General features: G+C 62.9%; 3 protein-coding genes across 3 annotated transcripts; all 3 read left to right on the top strand.

Annotated features, from left to right (window-relative positions):
• On the top strand, positions 1 to 2,556 carry PLICBS_003072 (uncharacterized protein; the record flags this gene model as incomplete). Its single annotated transcript, XM_065600144.1, has 1 exon — positions 1 to 2,556. The coding sequence occupies one exon, from the start codon at positions 1 to 3 to the stop codon at positions 2,554 to 2,556; it is 2,556 nt and encodes an 851-aa protein (XP_065456216.1).
• A 449-nt stretch (positions 2,557 to 3,005) lies between these two features.
• Positions 3,006 to 3,701, top strand: PLICBS_003071 (uncharacterized protein; the record flags this gene model as incomplete). Its single annotated transcript, XM_065600143.1, has 2 exons — positions 3,006 to 3,315; positions 3,433 to 3,701. The coding sequence occupies 2 exons, from the start codon at positions 3,006 to 3,008 to the stop codon at positions 3,699 to 3,701; spliced, it is 579 nt and encodes a 192-aa protein (XP_065456215.1).
• A 2,306-nt stretch (positions 3,702 to 6,007) lies between these two features.
• PLICBS_003070 (uncharacterized protein) lies at positions 6,008 to 9,307 on the top strand (the record flags this gene model as incomplete). Its single annotated transcript, XM_018322796.2, has 1 exon — positions 6,008 to 9,307. The coding sequence occupies one exon, from the start codon at positions 6,008 to 6,010 to the stop codon at positions 9,305 to 9,307; it is 3,300 nt and encodes a 1,099-aa protein (XP_018178026.2).
• Between the last annotated feature and the right edge of the window lie 53 nt (positions 9,308 to 9,360).

The raw sequence follows: 9,360 nt of genomic DNA, 5'->3' as shown, positions 1-9,360 counted from the left end.
ATGGCCATGGCCGCAGAGGGCACGGAGCAGGAGCCCGTCGCCGAGGCCGAGGTCGCGGCCGCGTCGCCCACGGAGAAGAGCCCCGGCGACCAGACGACGGAGCTGGACAAGAATGCGACGGATGAGCCCGCCGTGGCTCCCACCGGCGAGATCGAGCCGCGCGCGGATCCCGATGCTCAGACGACCGTTACCGACTTTCTCGACTTCACCGAGTACCTGCCCTCCGACATCGTGCGATCCCTGACCCTCATCGGCAAGCTCGACGAGACGTACGCCGAGTCTTCGCTCAGGGTCGATGAATTGACGACGGCATGGGGCCGCCTACCTGGCGTAGCCGCCCACGAGAGGCCGGACCCGGTCAAGCTGCGCGCCGACATCTCGGAGCACCTGGACCGCGCCGTCAGCTCCAGGGTCTTTGCGCACGACGAGGCCGTCCGCATGTCCGAGAATGTCAACCGCCACTATAACAAAGCCAAGTTGCTACTCTCGAAGCTGCAGACAATGATGGACAACTATCCCGCCGAAGAGCCCAAGAGCCCCGTCGCCTCCAAATCGCCGCAAATGACGCGAGCGAAGCTGACGGTCCGGGCGACGGGCGAGGACGGCAAAAAGATCCCTCGGCACAAGATACCACGAATCACCGTCCCCGGAGAAGTATTGGCGCCGTACGATATTGAGTACGACACTTGCAGTGACGACAGCGACATAAGCTCCGACTCCGAGTCCGATATTCCAGCCACCGGGCGAAGGACGCCGGCGCCGGCGCAGCGCATCAAGTTGATTTCAAACAAGACCCCGAAATCGGCAAGCAAACCTCCGCGCCCGCAATACAGCACGGCTGCCATGAACGCTGCGGCGGCGGCGAACGCGGCGGCGCTCCTCAATCCACCCCCAGAAAACGCAGTGATTGGCAGCGCCGACGCGCCATGGTTGCAGCTGACGCACTATGAACTCGCTAAACTGCGGAAACGCATGAAGAAGAATGCTACGTGGACGCCTAGTGAGACCATGGTTGCGCGGGAGCTCAAGGCACTCGGCCGAGGACCAGACGAGTACCGAGACGCTAAGAAGAAGGCCGAGGACGAAGGCAAAACCTTCAACCCAACGGTTCCAACTCTAGTCATTGACGATGAGTCGGGCACGCCACAGCTGCCAGCCGGGGCGCTGAGCGCGGACTCGGTCGGATCTGAAGAGCACCCGACGAGTAATAGGGGCATGAAGCTTAACGAGGCTAAGAAGCTCAAGAGGGAGGCCCTGGCGAAGCTCGCGGCTGAGGAGGCCGAAGAGTCTGCCCGGCAGATGGCAGCGGCAGCGAAGCTATTTCTGGGAGCCCCAAAATCGGAGAACTCCAAGGATGACACCCCCTCAGGCAAGTCGCGGGCGAATTCGCGATCCAACGGCAAGCGGAAGCGGGAAGGTGAAGGTGAAGCAGTCGAGGGAACGGATCGAGGCGAGACGCCTCCCCGTCCCCTGCCCAAGCGCACCAAGACTGAGACTCCGATCCCGCCGCCGCAGCCTATGCTTGGCCACAACGCGGCGCCGAATGCCGACGGCAGCGCAAACGGCCCTCTGCTTACCCCGGGTGGCTCTGTAGTGACACAGCTGGAGACGCCGGTACCGATACCAATGCCTCCACAAAGCTCCGCGAGATCAGCGGCGTCCCCGTCATCGAATGCCTCGAACGCCGGGAGCACAATCACGACTACTATACCTGTCAAACCGCCGGCTTCAGAAACACCCGTACCCCTCCCCAGGACGGATCAAAGGAAAACAGTCACGCCTGTGCCACCACCGACTCGGGAAAGCACTAGGCGTGAGACCCGAGGAGACGCGGCGAAGCGGACTCAGCAGCAGACAACTGTGCCGTCTGCAGCTACGGAGCAGAATCCGGTTAGGGCCGGTTCACGCGGGCCCACGCCGAGCGTCACCCCCGTTCCTGAGGCTCAGACCGGCCGACGACCGGGCTCGCGGGGTCAAGCGATGAGCCAAGAGCCACCGTCCTCGCTAGCTGCCGACCGGCCGCGCCGTGCCAGCACCGCGCGCAACACGCCGGTGCCGGAGTTCAAGCAGCCACAAAAGCGCACGAGGCGACCAGCGCCCGGCGTCGTCAGCACCACTAACAGCGGCGGTAACAGCGCCGTGGGTAAGCGCAAAGCGGCGCCGAGGAAGAAGGCCCGCATGAAGAAGGAAAAGGGCCAGGTCACGGAGGCGGAGACGGAGATGGAGGAGGTGGACGACGAGGGCAACCCGATCGACCCCGACGAGCCCCGCTACTGCCTCTGCAACAGGGTCAGCTTCGGCACCATGATTCAGTGCGACAATGATGTAAGTGCCGACTCTGGCTCTCGCCGAAGGAGCCCCGCGCCCCGACCGCCGCCTCGTCGACGACAACAGCTAACAGCCCCAAAGAATTGCAAACATGAATGGTTCCACCTGGAGTGCGTGGGCCTGACAGACGTCCCGGCGCGGACGACGAAATGGTACTGTCCCGACTGCCGCAAGACGCTCAACATTGGCGAGAAGGGAGAAGTGAGTGCAAGAGGGGTGCGGAAGTAGGTCGGTCTACTCATATGAGTACAAGTCCGGGTCGCTACTGCGCGTGGCGTTTACCGGACCCTGAGCTTGAGCGTTTGGCGCAAGGGGTTTTGCTGCACCTGGATTCAGGGATTCTATGGGGTGTGACGGGAGGGGATATATCCTTTGCGCTTTCACACGAACGACGGCACGGCTAGGCCAGCTAGCCGTTGATCTCTGTACGACTATGAAATCTGTACGAATATCTGAAGCCATTATTCGAGCGCCAGTATTAGAGTGCTCGGGGGGATCTTCCCGCGTAGATCTCGAGATCGGAAGCCGCGGAAATGGGTGGGGAGGATCTCTTCAGCTCGGCAGCTTGGTAAGCCCTCGGCACTTGTTTCTCCACAGCTGACTGAGAAGCTCTGCGGCAGCTGTCCCGTATTTATGCTTCGCCGTGCGGAGGGGAGTATTCATGCAGCGAGTCCGCCATGGCGCGGATAAATCTGCTCGGCGTCCCTTCGATTGCCTCGCGCCTTTGCAACAACCCCAAACGAATTCCCCATCTGCGTCCCTACAGCAGCAGCAGCAGCTTCACCATGTCGGACCAGCAGCAACAGGAAGCGGGCTACCGCCCGGTGTACCCACAGGCCGGGGAGCTGCCGGACCCGGGGGTACGCGACTTCATCACCAACTTCTACCGCATCTCGGACGTGTACGACGCCAACGAGCAGTGGATCGGCAGCTTCACCAAGGACGCGCAGGTCACCATGGGCACCGCCAAGGCAAACACCGAGCAGGGTATGTCAATGCTTTTTCTTTCTCTCTTTCTTCCCCACAACAAAGCACGGGTGAATTGTCTTGGTGAATTGTCTTTGTTCAATGTCGCCGCAACTAATAACGGTGCCCGTGCCCTAGGAATCCGCGAGCTGCGCGCCAACATGTGGACGGCGGTGCGGCAGCGGCGGCACCGCGCCTTCAAGGCCTTCCCGGGGCGCTTCCAGGCTGCGGGATCGGGCGGCCCGGCCGAGGGCGAGGTGATGCTCTACGGGGACGTGACGCAGTGGCTCAAGAGCGCCGAGGCGGGCGCGGACCCCCTCGTGATTCCGTGGGCGGCGCACCTGGTGGTGAGGAAGGAGAATGACGCGTGGAAGCTTGCGCAGTATCGCGTCTGGCTGCAAAAATGAGGATGATTCCAGGGGGACTAGACTTTCAAAAGTTACCTCATGTCGCTGGATCTACATCTGCCCAAGTAACGGCATGGATGAGCTGAAGTAGGCAGCTCGGTAGCAATGGCCACCTTTGAAATCTGCGAGATGCGTCCGTGAAGAATCGACGCTACCAACAACCGCTTCGGCTCCGTATGCACGTCCCCCCGCTTCATGCCGGCGCATGTCTTTGCGGCTCCCGCGGCATTCCCAGGACGCTTCCGGCTGCGAGAGAGCATCCTGGCACGGGTGCGCCGGCGACTGGCCGGCACCTCCTCACACGGACATTCAGAGCACGCCCCCCTTCGGTATACGCGGGCCCGTTCGGTTCGCGCAGCCGCACTGTAGGAGATTGCGCTCCGGGTTCCGTGGATAGGCCGGGTGGCCTTGACGCAACGCGGAGGAGGGAGGCGTCCTTGCCCAGGTCGGAAGCCGGCGAGGGCTCGTGGCGATGGCGTAGGAGGCACGGCTCACCTGACCTCTCGTCACGGCGAGCCATCAGGTGGTGGCGTGCTGGTTTGGGCGCGAAAAGAGGGGCGTGCGTTGCGTGTGCGCAAAGCGTCCACGGGGGGTGGAAGGCCTGGAAGGCCAACGTGGTGAAGCGCCGTCACCGCGGTGGGTGAGTCAGCGGTCGCCCATCTTCGGGACGGTGAGGCAGGTCAGGAGGTACACGTGAGGGAGGTAGGTACCCCCGGGTACCCTCGCACCTCCGTCGGCGCCCGCGAACCTCAGTTGAGGTGGTTCCTGCATTGCTGGAACCTGGAAGGCTTGCGCCGTTGCCGCCAGCCAGCGTGTCATCCACTCGCACCCGGCGCTACGTATGGGGTTTGTTTGCTGGGGAACCGGTGTCGCGCAGCGCGGCGGCGGATTGCGCGCGGGTGCGTCACGGCATGGATGAGTCGCCGCCGCCGCGCCGTGGTAGGCAGCTGCATCCTGCGTAAATGCAGCTGTAGACGAGAAGAATGAGCACATCTTCGCATCCTTACCCGTGGCAGAACCAAGAGGGCCCGATGCGTCACCAGCCGACCAGCAGCTGCCCCGATGGGTGCACGGGGCGTCGACAGTGGCTAGCAGGCACCCTGGAGGGGACGCACTGGCGCGTCATGCCCGCGTTCGGCACCTGGCCCCGCCACGCCCCCCCGCCATCAGCTGGGCCGAGCACGCCGTGGGCCCTGTGAGGTGCCCCTGGCGTCATGGATCAAATGGCTCCAGCTCCAGTGTCAGTCCGGGCCTGGAGGCGCCCGGTTCAGCGTCCTCCCGCCCGAGGCATGTTGCAGGCACTTCAGCCCAAGGGTCAACGGTGTCGCCTCATCCGCCGACCCCCCGTTCGGGCCCCCTTGTCAGAGGTGATTGTGCTGTGCCTTCGCCGTGTTACAGCGAACCTGGAAGGCGACCCAGGTACCTCCAGGTACTGGCGTCATCAGCCTCTCGGCCTGCCCCCAGCTGCTGGCCATGCAGTGAGCACTTGGCCGTCCCGCCCAGCCCCATTCCTCGACTGCTTCATCCTGTCAACATTCCCCTGTCGCATAATACTCACAGCCAACGATACCAGAACAAAGCGTCTCTCTTTTGCACACCGAAACGACTCTCTCTACGATTTTCCTTGGACGTCCGTTTTCTTTTTGCCTTCTTCAACACTCTCCAAAACGACACGCGCATCTCTCCCGACTAGGCTGTTGGTTCGTGCCTTGCATTATCGCTACTCTGATAAGGACCGCGCCCACGCGCCCCCCGCCGTATCAGTCCTGCCCCTCTATCGACCGCCCCAGCGCTCATCCTCCGGCCTCGCAACCCCGGGGGGCTCGAAGCTCCCCTTCTTCGTCTTCGACAAGACACTCCGCCAGAACCTGACCAGGACGAGGACAAGGACTTGTTGGAAATACAGGCCCGCGTTCTGCTTCCCACTCCAAGGAGCAGGAAACTGCGCCTTTGCTCTGCGAAGCATCAGGGCGAATGCCTAGTACGTGGCAGCCGAGGCGGAGCCCTCCCGCGACGCGCTCCCCTCCCCTCCCATCCCTCGCTTCTGCACCATGTCGAGACACCCGCGCATGCACTGACCAACGAACCCTCCCCCCCCCCGCAGGCAAGAAGGACAAGAAGCATGCCAAAGAAAACGGCGGAATCGCCGCCGCGGTGACCAAGCAGGCCGCTGCAAAGTCCCCGTGAGTGCTCTCCTCTCGCCGTCCACGGCCTCTCTTCCCCTGCCTCTAGCTAGTACCCTTTACCTCGCAACCTACGCCGTCGCCGCGTGACTCCCCGTCAGCCTGCCCTGCCCACTGACTCTCATGTCGCTCGACAGCAACGGTCACGGCGCCGGCAACGTCAGCAGCAGCAGCAACTACTCCCACGCGAGCCACCCTGCCTCCGACGTCTCGTCGCCTCCTGCCGTCACCCCCGAGATCAAACCCACGCTCCACGACCATGACAAGAACGTCGCGTCGCCCCTGCTGGAGGCTCTGTCGACAACTTCGGTATCTGCGAGCACCGCCCCGAGCATGGCCAACGAATGGGCCCGCGGGGCCATCATGGCTGGTTCCCCCGGCAATCTCATCAACCTGAACAGTGAATCGCCGCCCACGCAGCCTTCATCCTACGAGGACTCGGGACGCCTGCACCACGCCTGGCCCGCCGCCCACCGGCCCTTCATGAGTCCCTCCCCGGCGTCGCCCTCGCCTCCCCATAGCAACCGCCGGCCCCTGAGCTTCCAAATGGACGCGCAGTACCACGTCCCCGGCACCTCGCCCCGTGGTGTGTCGACTGTTCCGTACCGCAGGAGCTCCCTGCACTCTCCCTATCCAAACTCCCGGGCCAGCCCGCACCCACCCCTCCCGCATCAGCCTCAACCGCATTTCTACGGCGCGCACGACCTCGACCTGACCATCACACCCCAGTCCGGCGGCATGAAGCCCGGCGACCACGGCTTCTTCTTCGGCTTCGATCGCCTGCCATCCCCCGACAGCTCCACTGCCTCGGAGCAGGTCGTCCTGGCAGGCTACGAGGGCGGCCTGCAAGTTTATGCCGTCGGTAAGAGGGGTATAGATCTGGTGGCAAACCTGAAGGGTCTTCGGGGTGGCGTCCACCATGCCAAGATTCTTCCGTGGACGATTGGCGGCGACGCTCACCTGTTTCCCCTGGTTGCGGTCGTCGTGCATGGGCCCGTGCTACCACCAAGAGCTGCGAATGGAGCGCCCAAGGAGGACGCTGCATCTCGTGTGACGCCAGACGATGGCACGAGCCCGAGGCCTGGGTTTGCCCCCTTGGAGGGTATCCAGGGCCGGCCAGGCTCGGCACTCATGTCGTACCAGACGGCAGTCGAGGTGTACTCCCTCAAGACAAACAAGCTGGTCGACGTCCTACTGCAGGCGCAGAAGGTGCCAATCAACACCGAGGTATCCCTTTCCAGCCCGCTCTTCCAACCACCGCCGCCGACCGGTGCTCTCACGATCAAGGCCGATTCCGGAACCATTGCAGTCTGCTCGGGCACGACGGGAGAGTGCTGGGTTTATCGCCAGCTGCTCGAGCCCCAAAACTCCCACTTCTTCGCCTGCTCTGGCAAGATATGGACGACGATTCAGCAGGGCAGAGCTAGCGAAGTTCCCGAGGAGAGCGACAAGACCTACCCGTCGGTTGCACCGCACCGACCGAGCCCGCAGACCCCAATCTTGGCCCTCAACGGCCACTGGATTGCATACTGCCCGGCAGCGCCCTCGTCGCAGATCTCCCTGCGAGCACACATTCCGGTACCCATTCTGGGACGAGCTCCGGGGGTGTCCTCTATGACACCACCTCACCTTCCCGCTGTCACTTCTTCCGTGGATCTGCCAATCTCGGATAGCATGGTGAACAAGATTATGCGGGAGACGACCCAGGAACTGATTCAAGGTGCCAAGTGGGTTGGCCAGCAGGGTCTACAGGCCTGGAATTCGTATTGGAACAAGCCATCGAGCCCGCAGTCGCAGCCGCAGCAGGCGAGGTCTCCGCCACAGCAGTGGGCAGGCTCCCGCTCTCCCCAGACGGACGCAGCTCAGTTTCCGCCAACGCACGGGACGTCTTCGCCAGCTACCGCCAAAGAGCCTGGCATTGTTGCGATATTGGATACGGAGACACTCGCCAGCTCAAATACCATTCACCCCTTGACCACGTTTGCAACCCCGCTAGGATGCAGCTTCTTGTCGTTTTCGCCATCTTCGCTGGCTCTCTTCACGGCCAGCACGAAGGGTGACGTTCAGACAGTTTGGGATTTGCTTCGCATTCAGCACACGCATTCATCGCCACTGCAGACGACCTTGGCTCAGAATGACAGCAGCGGTCCTCTGGTGCGCCAAGTGGCGCAGTTCTCGCGCATGACTGTCGCGCGCATCGTCGACGTCGTCTGGACCGCCCCTCAAGGAGAGAGACTGGCCATGGTCACTGAGAGGGGCACCATCCACCTGCTGGATATGCCCTTCAGCTCCTTCATGTGGCCGCCGCCTCGTCGGCGCAAGGTGGCCGCTAAGAGCGCGACAGAGCAGACGGAGGTGTCTGGTTCCGCCGTTTCAATGGCATCGGGTGCTTTTGGGGCCGCCTACCAGGCTGCGATGCCGTTCGTGACGCGCTCACGTCGGAGCAGTGGTAACGTCCCTGCGACGCCGGCCAATACCTTGAGGGACTCGGCGGCCCAGGGTGGCAGGGCCATCGCAGCGACCATCAGCCATTCTCTCGGCAAGACGGGAACTGCCATCAGCCAACTGCGACACACGGGCGAGAACCGAGTCGCACTGCCGACGAGCGCCGTCCTGCCTTCTGGCGCGTGCGTCGCGTGGCTCAGAGGTCGCAGGTCTCAAGTCCTCGTGTCTGTCGGTGGCGGTTTGGTACGCCTGTTCCCGTGCAAGGCGCGCCGGTCTTCGACCGTGGCAGGGAATCGCATCGCCCGTGCGAACAAGTACAAGGACTTCAAAGTACCCCTGCTTCCCGACGACGTGGTGGCTCCGATTGTGAGGCAGATCCTCGAGTTGGGCGCCGTGGACGAGTATCTTGAACTATCCGACGCCGAGATGGAAGCGGGCAACACAATGACATTGAAGGGCCATGCGCAGGCGAGCCCTCCAGTTCACGGAATGGATGTCACGATTCCACAGGCAGAGATCGAGTCGAGCGCGCCCTACCAGCCTTTCCACACAGACCGCCGCGTTGCGCTCTGTGAGTACGTCCGCGAGGGTGGTGCTCAGCTGGAGTCCGCCTCTGTTCTTCTTGCCAACACCAACCAGGACGAACAGTCCAACACCAAAAAGAAAAAGAAACGCCAGCCCGCAACAGAGTCGCATTCCAGCGAGTCGTCGGCAACAGGGGCATGGGCGTTCGGGCAGGACATGCCGACTGTGAGGAAGGACCTGGGCCTCCAGGCAGGAACCGACGATGACATCAGTTCCGATGATCATCTTGCCCTGCCCCCGTCTGCCATGGAACGGGTCATGCAGTACGGTGATGAGGAACACATAGTGGTGACGACTAGAAGACGCCGCGGTCCGCGCTCGGGAGAGGGGGACGAGGACGGCTTCTTTGAGGACGACTGTGAGGTGCTGGACTTTGCTGACCAGAGAGTCTAAGCTCCGGAGCTGGCAATGAAGGGCTCGAGGAGACCGCGCCGGTGCCGGACGTG

Source organism: Purpureocillium lilacinum (assembly GCF_023168085.1).
Source record: "Purpureocillium lilacinum CBS 284.36 DNA, scaffold_2, whole genome shotgun sequence".
NCBI classification, from domain to species: Eukaryota; Fungi; Ascomycota; class Sordariomycetes; order Hypocreales; family Ophiocordycipitaceae; genus Purpureocillium; species Purpureocillium lilacinum.
The sequence above is the reverse complement of the archived record's forward strand: the minus strand, read 5'-3'. Positions and strand labels throughout refer to the sequence as shown.